This window comes from Aedes aegypti, chromosome 2 (assembly GCF_002204515.2).
Source record: "Aedes aegypti strain LVP_AGWG chromosome 2, AaegL5.0 Primary Assembly, whole genome shotgun sequence".
In the NCBI taxonomy this organism is placed as follows: Eukaryota; Metazoa; Arthropoda; class Insecta; order Diptera; family Culicidae; genus Aedes; species Aedes aegypti.
The window spans coordinates 119,752,491-119,771,040 of record NC_035108.1 but is presented as its reverse complement, the minus strand read 5'-3'; the positions used below and the strand labels follow the sequence as shown (position 1 = coordinate 119,771,040).

The 18,550-nt window shown below is 39.1% G+C and overlaps 1 protein-coding gene across 3 annotated transcripts in view; it reads left to right on the top strand.

Moving 5' to 3' along the window:
* The window catches only part of LOC5573421 (protein cycle), a 186,351-nt gene that overhangs the window by 116,406 nt on the left and 51,395 nt on the right, over positions 1-18,550 (top strand). The window contains exon 1 of one of the 3 annotated variants that reach the window (XM_021842131.1): positions 11,312-11,433. The exons of 1 other annotated variant lie outside the window; for it this stretch is intronic. Coding sequence is in view for 1 of the 2 variants with exons in the window: in XM_021842135.1 (XP_021697827.1) it covers positions 11,490-11,506 (17 nt within the window). In the remaining variant the exon portion in view is untranslated. Of the gene's footprint in view, positions 1-11,311; positions 11,434-11,474; positions 11,507-18,550 lie in introns of those variants that run through there. One more of the 3 variants, XM_021842135.1, reaches the window with a different exon arrangement.

Here is an 18,550-nt window from a genome sequence, read left to right as displayed (position 1 = left end):
TGCTGTCGTGACGATAGATGTGAGAAACGCCTTTAACAGTGCAAGCTGGGAAGCCATTGCTGTGGCGTTACATAAAATGAAGGTTCCGGATTATCTGTGCAAGATACTAGGAAGCTACTTTGAAAACCGGGTCTTGAGCTACAGCACTAGCGAAGGACAGAAGACGAGGTCGGTAAATGCGGGAGTTCCACAGGGCTCTATCCTGGGTCCAACGTTGTGGAATGCTATGTACGACGGAGTGCTGACGCTTAGGCTGCCAACAGGCGTCAAAATCGTTGGATTTGCAGACGACATCACGCTTGTGGTCATTGGTGACTCACTGGAAAGGGTGGAGGTTCTCGCTACAGAAGCAGTGGACGCAGTCGAAAACTGGATGTACGAGAAGAAACTGGTGATAGCCCACCAAAAAACGGAGCTGTTGCTTATCAGCAATCGAAAAGTGGTGCAGAAGGCTGAGATTACAGTGGGAGAACACACCATAGCCTCAAAGCGGGAGCTAAAACACCTCGGCGTAATGATCGACGATCGGCTGAACTTCAACTGCCATGTCGATTACGCGTGCGAGAAAGCAGCAAGGGCAGTCACGGCGCTGTCCAGGATCATGCCGAATAACTCGGCGATTTGCAGCAGTAAGCGGAGGCTATTGTCTAGCGTGGCTACGTCGATCCTGAGGTACGCTAGCCCGGCGTGGGGAACCGCAATGAAGACGAAGAGGAACCGAGTCAAGCTTAGCAGCACGTATAGGCTGATGGCCATGCGGGTAGCGAGTGCCTACCGAACCATATCTTCGGAGGCAGTATGCGTGATTGCCGGAATGGTCCCTATCGGCTACGTTTTGGAAGAGGATAAGGAGTGCTACGAAGCTAGTAGTACTAGAGGAGCCCGGAAGATTGCCCGAGCCGACACGATGGTGAAATGGCAACGCGAGTGGGATACCGCTGAGAAGGGAAGGTGGACTTATCGCCTTATTCCAAATCTGGCGAAATGGGTGAGCAGATCCCATGGAGAAGTCAACTTCCACTTGACGCAGTTCTTGTCAGGTCACGGCTGCTTCAAGAAATATCTGCACAGGTTCGGCCACGCAGAGTCGCCGCTCTGCGCTGAGTGCCCAGTCGTAGAGGAGTCGCCGGAACACGTCATTTTCGAGTGTCCACGTTTTGCTGCGGAACGTAGCGAGATGACAGCGGTCTGCGGTGCTGACGTAACCGTAGACAACGTAGTGGATAGAATGTGTAGCGATGAGGTGATGTGGAACGCGGTGAACATGGCGGTGACGAAAATAATGTCATTGCTTCAGCGGAAGTGGAGGGAGGAACAAGCCGGTGAACCGGAAGTCAGTCTCCAACCGGAATCGCCGAACCGACCTCGGCACCCAACCGGTAGGTAAGCTTGATCCACCGTCGAGGACAAGACCGAGTAGATCGTGGAAAAGCCCCGGAAATTGTAGGCTTCGTGGCCGTGCGGTTAGCGGCGTCAGTCGTTTAGGCATATTGTGCCATGAAGTGTGGGTTCGATTCCCACTCCAGTCGGTGGAAACTTTTCGTCAAACGAAAAATTCATCATTGGGCTACTGGGTGTTTCGTGTTGTCCGTTGCCTAATGTTTGTGATTGTCCAGTCTGTGCAGCCTTGAGCTGAAGACGGTGTAAATTGTCTTGCCAAATTGGTCGTCAGGGCACCTGTGAACCGGAAGTCATCCACCAACCGGAATCGCAGGATCGACCTTGGCACCTATCCGGGCAGCATCGGTACCGGAAGAACTTCCACCTCCGGGGAAGTCTTCGTCGGGGTAGGGTAGATTCACCGCCGGGGACTATCCGAATAGTGCGCGAGAACCTGGAGTGCTAAATGGCATGCGTCCAGCACCGAGAGAACTTCCTTCGTCAGGGAGTTTCTGGCACCCATGGTATCGTGAGCCGAATGGCTGAATATGGCATGTTTAGATCACAAACTAGGAATACTAACAAATTATTAATGGGAGCCGAAGGGCTCAGCATGGCATGGATTAGGAACTAACAAATTAATGATGGAGCCGAAGGGCTTAATGAAGGGTGCGCGTAGCATGTGTCGCCTCTTCTTCGAAGTAATACCGCAAGGTGGTGCCGGAGAAGAATTCTTTACGGTGACGGTGTACCTAGGAGACTGTTTTTTAGTGGGTAGGCGCCCCATTGCGAATCCCACACAGTGCCAAACCATACACTGTGGCATGAGCATGAACAAATACAGGCCAGTCTTAAGAAGATTTTTTTAACTCCTAGAGATGCATGAAAAAAAAAAAAAAAAAAAAAACACACACACACACACACACACACACACAGAGAAGAAGAGAGGCAAACAGGAGAGTGCCAGAAAGCAAAGGCCAATCAGGAAGAAGGCAAAATGCGAAGCTGTTGTCGTCAAAACTAGCGAGGACACTTATGCTGAAGTCTTGCGGGCCATGAGGACGGACCCTCAACTAAAGGAGTTTAGTGCCGACGTTCAGAAGATCAGACGCACCCAGACGGGAGACATGCTCATCGAGCTAAAAAAAGACTCGGTGAACAAAAGCTCGACATACAAAGAGCTAACCGAGAGAGTCATGGGCGAAAAAGTGCAGGTGAAAGCCATGTGCCCTGAAGTGACACTCCAATTGCGGGATCTGGATTGGATCACCACCGAAGAGGAAGTGAGGACCGCCATAAAGGAGCAGTGCGATCTGGAAACGGTGCAGATGACAGTACGGCTAAGAAGAGCACCGCTTGGTACACAGGCGGCGTCCATAAAGCTCCCAGTAGACGCAGCCAACAAAGCGCTGGAAGTCGGGAAAATTCGAGTCGGTTGTTCAGTATGTCCACTGAAGATCTCCCAGAGACCGGAGGGATGCTACAGGTGCCTGGAATACGGCCACCTGGCACGGAACTGCGAAGGACCAGACAGAAGTAAGCTCTGTAGATGGTGTGGCGACGAAGGTCACAAGGCGCAAGATTGCAACAATAAGCAAAGGTGCCTGATCTGCAAGGACAAAAGTCGCAACAGACACGCGACGGGAGGCTTCAAGCAAGCGAGAAATTCTAAACCGCAGTGGAGGTAACTCAGCTAAACCTCAACCACTGTGACACAGCGCAACAGCTGCTGTGGAAGTCCGTATCGGAATCGAAGTGCGACGTAGCTATCCTTGCCGAGCCGTATCGAGTACCAGCTGGAAACGGTAACTGGATCGCTGATAAGGCGAAGACAGCGGCAATCTGGACGATGGGGAGGTATCCTATCCAGGAAATAGTGTTCCAGGCGGACGAAGGCTTCGTTATTGCAAAGCTTAACGATGTGTACGTGTGTAGCTGCTACGCACCCCCCCGCTGGACATTGGACCAGTTCAACGAGATGCTGGAAGAGCTAACCGATAAGCTAGCCGACCGGAGACCAGTCGTCATCGCTGGCGACTTCAATGCTTGGGCAGTTGAGTGGGGCAGCCGTCTCACCAACCCAAGAGGGCGTAGTCTACTAGAAGCGCTGGCGAGGCTGGACGTAGACTTGGGTAACGAAGGAACAACCAGCACCTACCGTAGAGATGGCCGGGAATCAATAATCGACATCACTTTCTGTAGTCCTGTGTTGACGGGAGGCCTGAACTGGAGAGTCTGCGATGGGTACACTCATAGCGATCATCAGGAGGTCCGGTATAGAATTGGTGGAAGAACACAATGCTCACAGAGAGCGAGTACACCTCATGAGCAGATGTGGAAAACGAAACGTTTTAACGAAGAGCTTTTCGTGGAAGCCCTCAGAAGAGAAGAGCAGGTTCTGAACTTGAGATCGGAGGAGTTAACGGCTGCGATGGTACGAGCATGCGACATTGCCATGCCACGGAAGGTCGAGCCGAAATACAGACGTCGTCCGGTATACTGGTGGAATGAGACACTTGGCAACCTCCGCAAAAGATGTCTCCAAGCCAGGAGACGGATGCAAAGAGCCAAAACCGATGGTGAGAGGGAAGAGCGAAGAGTAACATTGAGGGCGGCGAAAGCCGATCTGAAAAGAGAAATTTCGCTGAGCAAGAGAACGTGCTTCAAGGAGTTGTGTCGCGATGCCAATGCAAATCCGTGGGGAGATGCATACAGGGTGGCGATGGCCAAGATCAGTGGTCCAGCCGTACCCGCTGAAACACACACACACACACACACACACACACACACACACACACACACACACACACACAGGGTTGCAAAATGTTGAGTCGACAACCAGGAAGGAGCGTCCAACATAGCTCTGGTCCTCACAAGCCCCTACCTCACGCTTCCACGGGTCTAACGATGACAAAGACCGCCAGCTAAGGGTTGCGTACTTAGCTGGTAGTGCAACCTGGGCACTGTTGTCCTTCTGACATCAGCTAGAGTGAGGAGGTGCCAGGTGGAAGCTTGGGATTTTTACCCTTTCCAAGCGAAACTCATACATACAGCCGTATGGAATACCACCTTTGGTACTTCCTTCGGGAGGTGGCCGAGCGTCTGGTCCATCTGACCAGGGGCTCAAGCATGGTCTACCTAGGATGTGGCGGGGGTTCATCAGTGGGCTCTGGTGAATCTCTACAAAAAACCACATATCTGTAAGTAACCCTGAACAAGCGACCTGGTACCGCTTTCAAAGTGCCTTAGCCCAACCATTGGAGTGCCAACCGGCACATTAGGATCGATGCCAGTAAGATTCTAATTACGGCATACTGGCTTCAGATATAATCTTCGAAAAAAAGAAGAAATCACATTGAAAAAAAAAATGAAAAACATTTTTCCTCAGCACTTTTGCACGTGGCATAGCACCATCCGCAGAAACTACTTTTTACCAGCCGAAAAAAAAAACGCCGAACGAGGTAAACGTGACACAAAATTCAAAACGCAGCCACCCGCGCGCACAGCTTGGTGCGATTTTCAGTTTTCGGAATACCGTAAAACGGGGTAACTTTGATAATGCGGGTAACTTTGATAGTGCGGGACCCACCACATACTAAACGAAATAACAAAGTTTATGTTAATCAGTTAAGCAAAACGAATGCAAAAGTTAAGAGTATTAGAATGATACTTCATGTCAAAGCTATTTTCGTTGGAATCAAGTACATTTGAGGATTTGTATGCAATTGTTGAAAAATTATAAGATTTTAGCATTTTTGATACGCTTATAAACAATATGTTCTACGATCACTATTTGATGAAGTCATAATGAGTTCGTCAGTTATCCTGATAGCCTAGTTATAATAGAACTTGAATTCGGTCTCAAATCTCTTAGTGAAACCCATTTTTACAAACTGGGACCATTTTTGTAATCTAAGTCAGAAATTTCCATATAGCGTTTAACGCCTAGAGGTATGCAACGCCCTATAAATGTTCGTAATTCATTCAATTTTGTTCGATTTATACTCCATCATCAAAGTTACCTCAAAACAGAAAACCTACTTTCCATTATATGAAAAATTATATATCCATTCAGAAAAAAATCGTTTGGCAATCTATCAAGTGCAATCGATAGCTAGGATGTCAGTACTTGTTTTAAAAGTATCAATTGTAATTCTTTAAAACAACAAGCATAAATATTGAAGTTTTCTTCGAAAAACCTATCAAAGTTACCCCGTTTTACGCAGAGCCGTAGCGTGGCTTCATGGCGCCCTTGGCGAACCTCCATTTCAGCGCCCCTTAATCAAAGCTCAGCAAAAAAAAAAATCTGAGCGATTTCTACGAGAATTTTTATGAAAATCGTCAAAAGTGTCATAAGAGGTCATTATTTCCGTGAGATCAGAACATATTAAATTATTGACTAAATCTACTGAAAGAAAAAATGAGTATTCTTTTACTTTTTAATGAAAATTTTCTGAGTACTTTTGAATAATATCTGAAAGATGCATTGACAAATTCCGAAGAAATATAGAGTTTGTATAGCTAAGAACAAATGTACAGTTTCTGCTAGATGTTTCAAACAAAATTTGTAAATTTTGGTAAAATGCAAATTTTTAAAGAAATTCTCCTGTACATGTCGGACCATTTGCTTTCAAGCAGAGTTTTAAAACTTTTCGCTCTGAATCACTGGAAAGAATTTTAGAGCTTATGCCAGAAATACAACTCGAAAGCCATAGCAATCCTTTACAAAATTATGATTCTTAAACAACGACCAACCTCATAATAGTAATTGTAAAGAAAAAATTGTTATATTTTCTGAGATATGATAGGATGGTTTAGATTCTTTGGACATTTAGAGAAATATCATTTTTCAGGAAATTCATAGAGAAAGCAAAGAAAATTCTCTAGGATTTAAAAGAAAATATTTTTATTTAAAATTTTGCGTGGATTTTGTCAAGACATTATTTAAAAGCTTTATTGCAAAACTGCTGTTTGTAAATCAATAACAAAATATTTGAAATATATCGAAGAGTTTTCAATTTACTTTCAAGGAATTGCTATTATCATTCAAATTTAAAGCATTCTTCACAGTGAGATATCGAAAAATGGAAATATTCACAAAAAATCTAAAGTTTTTTCCAAGAACCTTTACGGTGGAAGAGAAGGTGAACATGGAAAATGTCAATCATGCAAACTTCTTGAAAGGTGGTCAAATATTAACAATAATGTTAATGAAGAAGTCTAAATAGTTACATTCAACTTTTGCACCGCATTTTTTTTTAAACCAAACGAGTTTCAGCTAGTGTAGAACATGTTTACAGTTATCTATATAAATAAAAATGAAATGGTGTTTGTATGTCACGAAATGGCTTACGAACGGGTCAACGGATTTGAATGATTTTTCTTTGTTTTGTTCGTCAAGGGTTCCAACGAGTTTGTTTGTATAAAAATCCCAGGACGGAACTATCATTTTGTATGGGACGATCCATAGCGTTTTTCAACAGACTACTTGATGGCAAGACGAAGTTTGCTGGGAACACTAGTTAAAAATATATTACAAATTCTAGAATTATGTCTGGTGTGAGAATTTTCGTCTAGGTATAGAGCAGTTTACAAAACAATTAGAGTTATGAAAAAATACGCAACATTATATCAGAATGATGCCTAGAATTATGTGAAAAACCGATCAAGATAAAGCAAGAGCCTGCTGCTTAGAATCTTGTAATTGATTCTGTGAGAATCTTCCCAATTTTCTGTTGAAAATCTGCCCATAATTTCATGGATCCCAGTCAGGATAATCTGAGATTCATGTTCAGTATTCTGTGAAAATATTTCTTATAATTTTACTAAAAAAAACGAGTGATCGAAACATACAGTCTAACTTTTAGCATACATACAAATCTGAATGATACAAATCTTTGTTTCTTCTCATTAACAAACTTAGTTTATATGTATTTATTTGAACTTCAAACTTTAAAAATATATATAGGAATGAACAATATCTTTTGAAATACTTATTGCATATTTTGTTAAAGCCTTTCAAAACCTGTTTTGTATGTTTCTTTATTATGTCCTATTTTTTTTTTGAATTGTTACTAATAATAAGCCCTAATCTAATATGCACCTTTGAGAATTTTACCGAGTGATTCACGCATTTTGGCGCCCCCTTTAGGCTGGCGCCCTTGGCGGATGCCAACCTGGCCAACCGCACGCTACGGCACTGGTTTTACGGTACCGTTTTGTCTCAAATTCCGAACAGACTCATATTCCGAACACTCAGTTTTTGTATGATGATTTGGTTGAAATGTTTCGCTGAAATATGTCATCAAATAACCAAGAAATGGCATCAAATGCAATTCAATTTGAACGGCTTCCAATCTATTTTATACCTCGAGAGTAGTGATGATTCTCTAATTCGAGACTAGCTAAACTTGCTCAGATAAATTTATTTACGAAATTAATCATTTATTCGTGCTGTTCGGAATTTGAATCAAGGTGTTCGGAATATGAGATAGAATGAACACAGTGTTCGGCATTTGAATCAAAATGTTGTTCTATATATTTTCGTTAAAACAATACTAAGCAAGTTAAAATAAACATTTTTATCAGCACACCCAACAGCTAACAGTTAGGCTTTGCGAAGAAAATAAAATTTTCACTAATATAGACTAATTTGTGCCCCTCAGATGCATTTGAAGTCACTGCTGACCTTAAGTGTTCGGAATATGAGTCAAGACGGTATATAACTTTATAAATATTGTAAACCGTTAGGAATGCCAGAAATTCCAGATGATTGGTTAGATTTTTCGGTATCAAATGATTCTTCTTCTCATCTATGAACAGAAATTCATTATAATCGTACAATTCGATGCATCTGATTTTTATTTGTGACCATTTAACATGTTTGGATAAGTGGTCAAAAGTTGCAACAATTTCTGTGCAGACAGAGTGAACCAAGTGTTAAAAAGCTATGAACTGATTAATATTACTTGTTTTTAATTATGAATCGTGGTTTAGGCTAACCAGCCGAGTGGAAGTTTAATAACTACCGAAAAGCTAAACATTACATATAATTTGCAATTGGATTAAATGGACAAATTGATGTGATGATTTGCGAAAAAGTTACTCGTCTTCTCAGTGAGATTGATTGATTGATTGATATTGCCGATAGTATTTTTTGGTAATTATATGCTGTAGGTATGGAATATCATCTTTTTCTTTCTGGCGTTACGTCCCCACTGAGACAGAGCCTGCTTCTCTGCTTCTTATGAGCACTTCCACAGTTATTAATTGAGAGCTTACTATGCCAATGACCATTTTTGCATGTGTATATCGTGTGGCAGATACGAAGATACTCTATGCCCTGGGAAGTCGAGAAAATTTCCAACCCGGAAAGATCCTCGACCGGTGGGATTTGAACCCACGACGGAATATCATAGAACCCGCTTATCGGACCGGTATATTTTGGCCCGAACTGAAGATTTTCACATGGTCCCATTTTTCTCAAAATATGATAAATGTCACTTGGTCCACTCTGACTTAACGCCGACATAATGAGAGTCAAAAGTTACTGCTATTGAAGAGTCTACTCCGATATCATCACTTGGTTAGCTTAGCTTAGACTGACTACACATATCAATGGTTGCTATTCCGTGATTGACCGAAGGCAGTGAAAATGCACAAAGAATCAACTAGAAGTTCGGCTGGGCGCCGGCCACGTCCTTGCAGTCAGGTGGGATTGGGAGAAGGAATGTTAGTGTGTAACCTTTGCTATTTGGAGACCGTGTTTGCCTCTACATCTCCACAAAGGTTACTGGGAGGGATGTTTGTTAATGGGGAGAACCGTTGGGTCACAGGATTCACTTTGATAAGCGATTAGACCATGATAAATAATTATTTGTGAGATATAATCATGCTTATATGTAAATATGATATTTTCATTTGATATGAACAATATCTATGTAGAGAAAAATAATGCCGACACTTGAAGTGACGAACCTTTCAAAGTTTGTTGAATAAAGTGAACCTTTCGCAAGTCTACACTTGTAGTGTCGAACCATTCAAAGTTTTTTTTTAATTACAAAAATAAAAGTAACAAGAAAAAAGGAGTTTGAAAAAAAAACTAGACATAAATGATTTATGAATCAGAGTTTATGTCGACACTCACAGTGACGAACCTTTCAAAGTTTGTTGAAAAATCATATTTATGAGCGTCTCACCGTTGTAACGATTAAAGGTGCAGTCATACATATTCTATAGATTGAAAATAGTTGCATGAAACGAGCTCACCAATTGATCCGTCATCCTTGAGCAGCAACAATCCACTTTCAGCTTCACTTGTTTGCTCGGCTATATAAAAGCACTCAGAGAAAATAGGCGCGCGACCCGAGAGGGAAAACAACTGACGACTGCTCAGGCTTTCTTGACGCACTGCCCAGGAGCAAGCGTCAACGTCGAAAGATCAAAAAGAACTAACGAACGCGACACTTTTTCACTTTACTCGACCGATGCGCGACATTACTCCGATATCATCACTTGGTTTCACAAAAAAAAACAGGATTTTACCTGATAGTCTGTTTTGATTTTGTATGTGATTTTGACGTTTACTGGCCTTGTTGTTTACTAATTTCATGGAAGAGTGAAAGAGTGAAATTGCTTAAAATTCAAGCGCGCTGCTGTGAATGCACATTATATTGTTGTAACGGGAGGCAACGACTATATACCTAATGAGAAAAAATATTTCATTGCAGTAAGCAACGGCATGTCAGAGAAAAATAAAACCTGCACTATTGGTTCACTGTTCTATTAGTTGCGATATATTTTTAATTTGTATTCCTTTAGTTGCGGTGTCCTTTGTTTTTTTTTTAATGGGAACACTCTACCGCATGTATTGCTACAAGCGAGACAATTTTAAACAGTGTTGGTGATATTTCATCAGCTTTAACGATGTATTTAACTAGTTTTGACTCTTTCACGTATCAACAACCAATACGCCGAATGGCAGTTTTAATTCAATGAAATCAGTATGAATGGCACTACCACAACCATAGGACTACCCACAACTAATGTATCACTTACTCTACTCCATTGTTGTATTGTTTCTATACCGGGAGCGTTAAGTGCCATTGTCGGCATACATCATGACATTGAAGAGATGTTACTGCAAATCTTGATTTTCAGCAGGATCGCAACGCATACGATCTAATGTTGCATTGGTTTGAAATTTTGGATATGCTGAGTAATTCTGCCATGCTTTTTAGTGTTTTTTTTTTTGTTTGAAATGACACTTCATGTTAATATTTTAGCGAATGAAATTCATTTTTCATTTTTTTTTATTTTGGTAAAATGATTATGTAGTAAGGTTAACTCAATGCCTTTCGAATTGATCCTTAAAAGTTTTAATTACACAGAAATGTGTACTAAAAAAATATATGATTTTAAAAAGTGTCCATAAACTTTTGCGCGGGAGTGTATAAGCTACAAGAGGATGGATTGCGTTCGATTTTGTTAGGTTTATAGTTCTAGAAGATATGACAAATTTAACGGATCCATATAAGTTTTAAAACTTATAATACTGCACTGCATTGATATCTGTCAAGTTCAATAGCCCAAAACTGTTCCCTCTGTCAAGAACAACGTAAAAATACTCATATCCCCAATAAGTTTTGGCCGAGGTTGGCACGGGAGTGGGTGGTAAAATGCCATAACAGGATTTTCTGCTTATTGGTGACGTTAACTGCCGCCGTCTCATGTCTGCCTTGCTTACCATCTAGAATACATGTTCGCTCGCTCATCCTCTCTCACCTGGATTCATTCGGCCGACGGATGGTTCATTTGAATATTCCCATTTCCTGTTCCTCAGCGTACTTTGCCAGCATAGCGATTTCCATATAGTGGCCAGGTGAGCGAAAGAAGGAATATTTACCGAGTGCACCCGCCGGAATCGGCACAGTCTATCGCGAGAACCCGCCGCGAAAGGATGTGAGCGAGCGCTAAGGACAGGAACGTTTTGTCCTTCGTGTCGGTGGTGGAATCTTTCAAAGGATTGATCAGTTGTTGTGCTATTAAGACCAGGTCGGTACCGTCGGCAGATTGTGGATTAAGTTCGGATTACAGTGTGGTGCATCTGGATGCCCCAAAGGCGAAGGTCAGCGAAGAAAAGTGGTTTCGTGGTTGGTGCAATTGTATGGCGAATGAGTGTGGGAAAAATATAGGCTATCTGCCAGTGCGACGAGGTTGCGACGAACGTGTAATTTGATCCTGTTACAGCTCACTGGTGGTATATAGATTGCGTAATCTAATTAAGAAGCCATGAAGGAAATCTGCTGACTAAAATGACGTATGAGGACTATATTTGGAGTTGATTCGACTTTGAACATGCTGTTGAGTTTATAGAACCGAAATTATGCGATTGTTGAACATTGATTGATTGGATTCCTATGGCTGAAATAGATAGAACATGTACTTTTTCAGCGCTTTCTCCAAGAATTCTTTTACAAGTTTTCACTGAGTTCCTCCTGGGATTCTCACAGAAAACCATTCCATAGGATAGAAGTTATTATTCAACCATTTTTTCATACAGTTTCTTAGGCTTTCTGATTTTTCCACAATTGTTTTCGTAGAATCTCTATCGAATTGTTTAAAAACTCTCTTGAAGGATTCCGCCAGAGAATATAGAAATTCTTTCAAACATTTCTCCAGAAAGACCATTCACGTGCACAAAACATATAAATTCCAATTGTTAGTTATATCAACCAGTTGTTGTTTAATTTTTTTTGATTTACTGGAATTATTCAATGTTTCTCCAAGAAATTTTACAAAAAAATCTAGAAGTCTCACAGAAATTGTCCTCCAAATCACCGAAAAAGGATTCTCTCTACAAATCCTTCAAAAAGTTCACCAAACAGTTTTGACAACTTTGCGTTGAAGTTTTTCCTAAAAATTGTCTTTACATTCCATTTACAAATCTTTCAATAAATATTTCGGAACTTCTGGAAAAACTCACAGCAAAAAACTATCCAGGACTTTATGCAAAAACATCAATTAATTCTTCCAGGTGTTATTATAAGGATTATATTTCTAATATTCTAGATATTTTTCCGTTATTTCTGAAGCGATTTTTGAAATTTTACCACTGATGCAACCGGTCACGTCTCTAGTTTCCATATGTTATACTGAATATGATATTGGCCACATGGTTTCGGAGTTATTCCGGGGTGCAGTGGGGTAGACTTTTACCCGGATGATGATCCACTTACAAAACGCTTCAAAAACCTGGACGTGCCATTCTTCATGACTTATCAAAAAGAGGTCACTTTAAACAACTTCGGGCATTTCTGGCCCATTTTGGCTCCGGAAACTGGGTTCCACCGGGAAGTGGCCATATACGGATTGGTTATGAAGCAGGACTTGCGGCATATCAATCTTCAAACTTTTACGAATTAAGTATTTTGAAGACTATATCAATTGATTTTGGTCACATTGGCCACGTTCCGGACGTCTTTCGGGCCTCTGGTTCCCCCAGGAAACGGCCATGTATGGACCAGTTATGAAGCAGGGCTTGTGACATATCAATCTTCATGATTTTACGAATCAAGTATGTTGGCGACTATTTAAATAATTTTTGGTCACATCGGCCACGTTCCGGAAGTCTTCTGGGCACCTGGTTCCCTTGAGATAGTGGTCATAAATTTACAAATTATGATATAGGACTTGCGGCATATCAGTCTTCAAGATGTTATGAAGCAAGTATGTTGGAGACTATTTCAAACATTTTTTAATATTTGACGCATTCCGAAGGTTTCCCAGTCTTGTGGGTCCATCGGGAAATAATTATAAATGGATTAACTATAAAACAATGCTCGTGACACATCAATTTTTAAGATTTTATGGATTATATATGCTGGTGACCAGAGGTGCGGCCACGTTCAAACCATGGGTAGGACAAACGTTGGAAATTATTTTGAGCACATGGAGCTAAGATAAAATTTAATCCCATGGAATCCTAGACTGGAAATGGAATGCAATCCTAGAGTGGGCGCAAATGCAAAGGGAAGTAAGTGACATTTTGGTCGGGTTTTAGATGAGTTGAGGAAATCTACTGTTTCCAAGCGTTCTAACGATATTTTTATGTGATTTTTTCGCTCAACAGAAAAATAACATATTTTTAGAAGACTTTTCGTTTTTACAGGGCTAGTAGCGAGTGAGTGCATGAAAAAAGAGTCTTAAACGGAGCAAAATCAAGGCTGAAGAGATACCAAATACGATCCAAGAAAATTAAACAAAACTAATAGAAGCCAGGAGATAAGAGTTTAATTCTTCATAGCTTCAGAGCAGACAATGCTCTTAGATCTAAGACTTTTTTGAGAATTCCTCGTGACGATAAGTATTACTGGATGTGTTTTTTTTTTCATAATTTTCTCTAAAAATTCATCACAAAATTTATTCAAGTATTCGTGTTAAATTATTACTCAGGAAATTTTTGAAGGAGTTCTTTAAGGATTTTTTCCCGAGGAATTTCTCCGATAATTTTTCTAAGGAATTTCTCACAGAATTTTGTTTAGGCTTCCACAAGATTTATACTTGGATTTTCCCAAGGAGGACCACAGATATTAAATTTCTCCTGAAATATTTTCAGAAATCATCTGAATTTCTCAAAAAATTCTTTGAGAAATTTTTCAAGTGAGTGTGTAAGTGTAAGTGTAAGTGTGTAGTACCTATTGTGTAAGTGTAAGTTGTAGTACCTGTTGTGAAAACATAAATAAACTCTTGAAGATTGCATGGGATTTTTTGAGAAACTTTTTGAGTGATGGAGTGATACTTGGGTGCAGGAGTGATACTTGGGTGAAATGCTCGAAAAGTTCCTAGAAAAAATAGATTTTTTCGAAGAAATCTCAAGGAATTGTGGGAGTTCTGGGAGGAAACATATATTAATTCTTGAAGGAATCCACATGAACAAGCGGAGGATTTCTTGCAGAGTTTCTAGAAAAAAGCTATTTTTATTAAACTCTGGAATAATTCTTTGTGCGTTTCCTCGGAAGACATTCTGTAGAAATCTTTGGAAGATCTCCTACAGCAAGAACTGGAGAATTAATACAAAATATCTGGAGGAAAATCAAAGTAATACCAACTTTTAAACTTTTTAAGTCAATACCAACATTATCCTTTTAAAACTTTTTAAATCAATTTTAACCCTCTAATACCCAACCCCGCCTTTAGACGGGGTACACTTTTGAGTTTTGTGTATTTTTTCGTAGATCGAAAATCTAAATGATTTTATTTTTGACTTAAACTTAGGCCTATTATACGCATGTCAGGAAAGTTTTTGGTGACTTTTGAAACATTTTTGTATTTTAGAAAAATGTTTTTTTATAACCTACAAATGCTTAATTGTTGTTTGATGTATAATCTAAAAATTCGTACATTTCTTATTTTTTCACTATCAACCTATCACAAAAGTAGAGCCTGGTGGTATTAATTTTGCTCCAAAACTGTGTTCCCGTTAACTAACATGGAAAATAAAATATGTTACAGAAAAAAAAAATTTCAAAAATCATATTTTTGAAAGTACTGTAAAACTTCAAATTTTTATTTTTGTTAAAAATAGGTAACCAGAAGAGGCTTCAAGAAAAAATAGAAAATGATAGGGATGTTCAAAAATAAAAATTATAAAAATTTAAAACCAGAATTTACAAATTTGCGAATACAAATAAATCAACGCTTAAAACGTGTTTAGATCGATTTTATTCAGCGAAAAATGATATTTAGATCAAAAATAAAAATTTGGGTTTTAGAGAGTTAATAAACAAATTTGACAAAAATAAATTAAACTGCTTGCCTTTACAGCCCGTGAGGTTGTTCTTATTCGCTCAACTAATTATTTATAACAAATGGATCAACAGCAAAAATTATGTGAATTTGTGAAGTTTATTTATCTTTGTACGGGAGTGACACGAAAAATTACCAAAACTTTCAGGAGAAACTGAAGATGATCACGCAGAAATTTCATCAAATGTTTCACTGGAATTTCTTCAACAATTTAGCAAAAAAAATCTCTCAGAAAATCTTCATAATCAATAAAATGGATTCATGAATGATGCTCCAAAATAGCGGTAGGAATTTAATCAAATCATTTTTAGAAATTAACTAAGAACTTCTTCCAGGATTTTTTACGGCAATTCTGAATCAGCCAAGTGCTTCTAGGGAGTGTGCTGTGAGGATTCTACTTGAATTGCACTGAAAATCATCCAGAGATTCAGCAATGCTTTGATAGATTATATCAAGAGTAATCGAACGTTCAGAAATTGCTAGCTCTGTCATACTCAGGCTGTGTATAACACGATGTGACTGGTATTAGATTGATCCATTACTATATCCAAAGATTTTTCAGTAATCTTTCGATAATTCTCTAAAGATATTCCAGAAACTTCTCAAGAATTACTTCGAGGAATGCTCAAGGTAAATTGTCACAGAACACATACAGGAGTGGCAGTAGATGTTTTTAAGAAACTATTCATTGATTAGAAATTCCATAGAGGATTGCTCCATATATGTTTTAACTGGCTGAAAACGTTTCTTGTAGTAATTATTTTAGTCAGTTTTCACTATAGATATTATCAATTCTCACAAAGCAGAACTCTCGAGAGATTCATGCACAAATCATGTCACGCTTTACTAGGCATGATAATACAATGAAAAACCTTATCGTGCCTTCTATCCTCTATAAGAATGAATACGACGTTGATCGATTTTTTATGTATATTGGACAAATGATTAAAAGTTTAATTTATTTTTCATGCTTTCTGCTGATCTCGTTGTTGAATCGTGGGTAGGACAACCCGTTGACTGTCCTACCCAGGTATTTTTGTACGTAGTACATGTCCTACTTGTCCTACCCGCTTCCGCGCCACTGCTGGTGACTGTTTCAAACACTATCCATAATCTGGAAGCTTTTTGGTCAACCGATTTACCTCTAGAAAGTATGTAATGAAAACAAGAATATGCTTGCGATATTGAAAACTATTTTAAGCTTTTTTTGTCTTATTTGACATATTCCGGAAGTCTTCCGGATACTTGGTTCTTCTGAAAAAGTGGCCATGCACGAAACGGTTATGATACAAGGTTTGGAACATATCAAGATTATGTGTATCACATATTCAGGAGACATTTTCAAACGCTTTTGGTTACATTGCCATTTTCTGTAAATCTTCCTGATTCGCTCGGAATCTTCCATAAACGGATCAGTTATAAACAAAACTTACGACACATAATTCATCAAGTGTCTAAATATAGCGATCACTAAATTATTTTTTCAAGATTTTTATCCACCAATTTTTTTTCAAGGTTCTTTTAGAATTTTCTGCATATTTTTCCATGTTTTTCACTAGTAATTGATTCAGGACTTCCGCAAGAATTTTTCCATATCATGGCATAAATCCCTTATTGGTGGGGAACATGCCTGTGAAGCTGGCCATCTGACACAGATTTGTTTCCTAAATTTCTCATTTCAGATGCTCGGAAGTCTTCGTTGATATGGCAAATGTGACTAAAGTGACTCCTAAATATATGATCCATATAATCTTGAAGATTGATGTGTTCCAAAACATGTGTCATAACTGTTCCGTTCATGGCCACTTTTTCAGAGGAACCAAGTGTCCGGAAGACTTCTAGAATATATCATATGTGGCAAAAATGCTTGAAATGATCTTCAACATATGTGGTTCAACAATCATGAAGATTTATATGTCACAAGCATATTCCTGTTTTCATTACAATATTCCGATGAAAAATAATTGGCTGGAAGACCTTCGGAATATGGTCTATATTACCAAAAATGTCGCAACATACCGTGATGCACCATTACCCGGACACTTAAGACGGAACAAATGTTTGCAGTCCATTTTGAATATATTTCTTATGGAATTAAGCAAAGTCTTTTTACATAACGAACAGTTTAATGTTTAATCTTAGTAAACATGATAAACTTTTCGAAGAAATTTGAGATTTTGCTATAGAAATAGTAAAAATAATGAAGCATTTCTTGTCTTTAAATCCGGACACCTGAGCCAAGCATGTAGATAAATCCGGACGCTTTTGAATCAAAATCCGGACAGCTATAATTTAACATGGAATTATTATTTTAAACTGTGTTAAACTTTTTAACTACACTCAATATATCTCGATTTTAGCAGATTTGTGTGAAGCCTATGTTTTGTAATGGTATAAACATACAAATTTATGCAAATTTTGTAATTCGTTACCTGAACTAAAATCCCTGCGGTCTGATTCAAAATCATCACTAATTGCTTATTTTTTTTTCTTCATAAAACGATGCACCTCATTGTTCTGCACTCTTATTTAACATGTTTCGATAATGTTCATAGTTTTCTTTTGGTTGTACTTGGAAAATATAAAAGAACGCCACCAAAATATACATTTTCAATTGAACGTCCGTATTTAAAAACACTTGGCTTCAATCCCGGACAGCCTGTTTTCACTATTTCAAACGTGTATTTATCCCGTATATCTGCAATGTGGTGTCACTGAACTGTTCAACAACAACATTATGCACAATTATGTCACAATCACTACATATATAATACATTTTTCACGTATTTTAGCTGATAATCGTTGAGGGTGCGCTCTATAACCAAAATCACTTGGACCGCGACGAAAAGACGTTCAACAGGAGCATCTTTTTTGTTTTTGTTATTTTCAATTATTTGGCAATGGCAACTAGATTATAAATGAATGTAAAATGTTCAGCTGTTTTCGTAGTAAAAGTATTAATTATTAATAAACATTCTAACACTCAGGTTTGCCTTTAATTATCGGATTTTCTCAGAGTGTCCGGATATTGGTACCGTTCGGATTTTGATTCATCACGGTAGGGGAAGGGGTGGTAAAATGAACACCTTAAGGAAATCATCTTGTTTCTGATAGAAAAAACAAGAATTTGTAAAGTTCAATCGCACAACATCAAAAATAGGGATGTAATCTATAGCAGCTACATGAATCCATACTTAAATAGCTAAATTTTCACATATTTTCATCGCAATCAAATAGCGATGCAAATGTTCATTTTACCTGCACTATGTGGGTAAAATGAACTGCGGTTGGTGGTAAAATGAACACCATGCAAAAAACGTGAGCAAAACAACTATTTCTGAAAATTTTCATTGCTCCGCCGAAA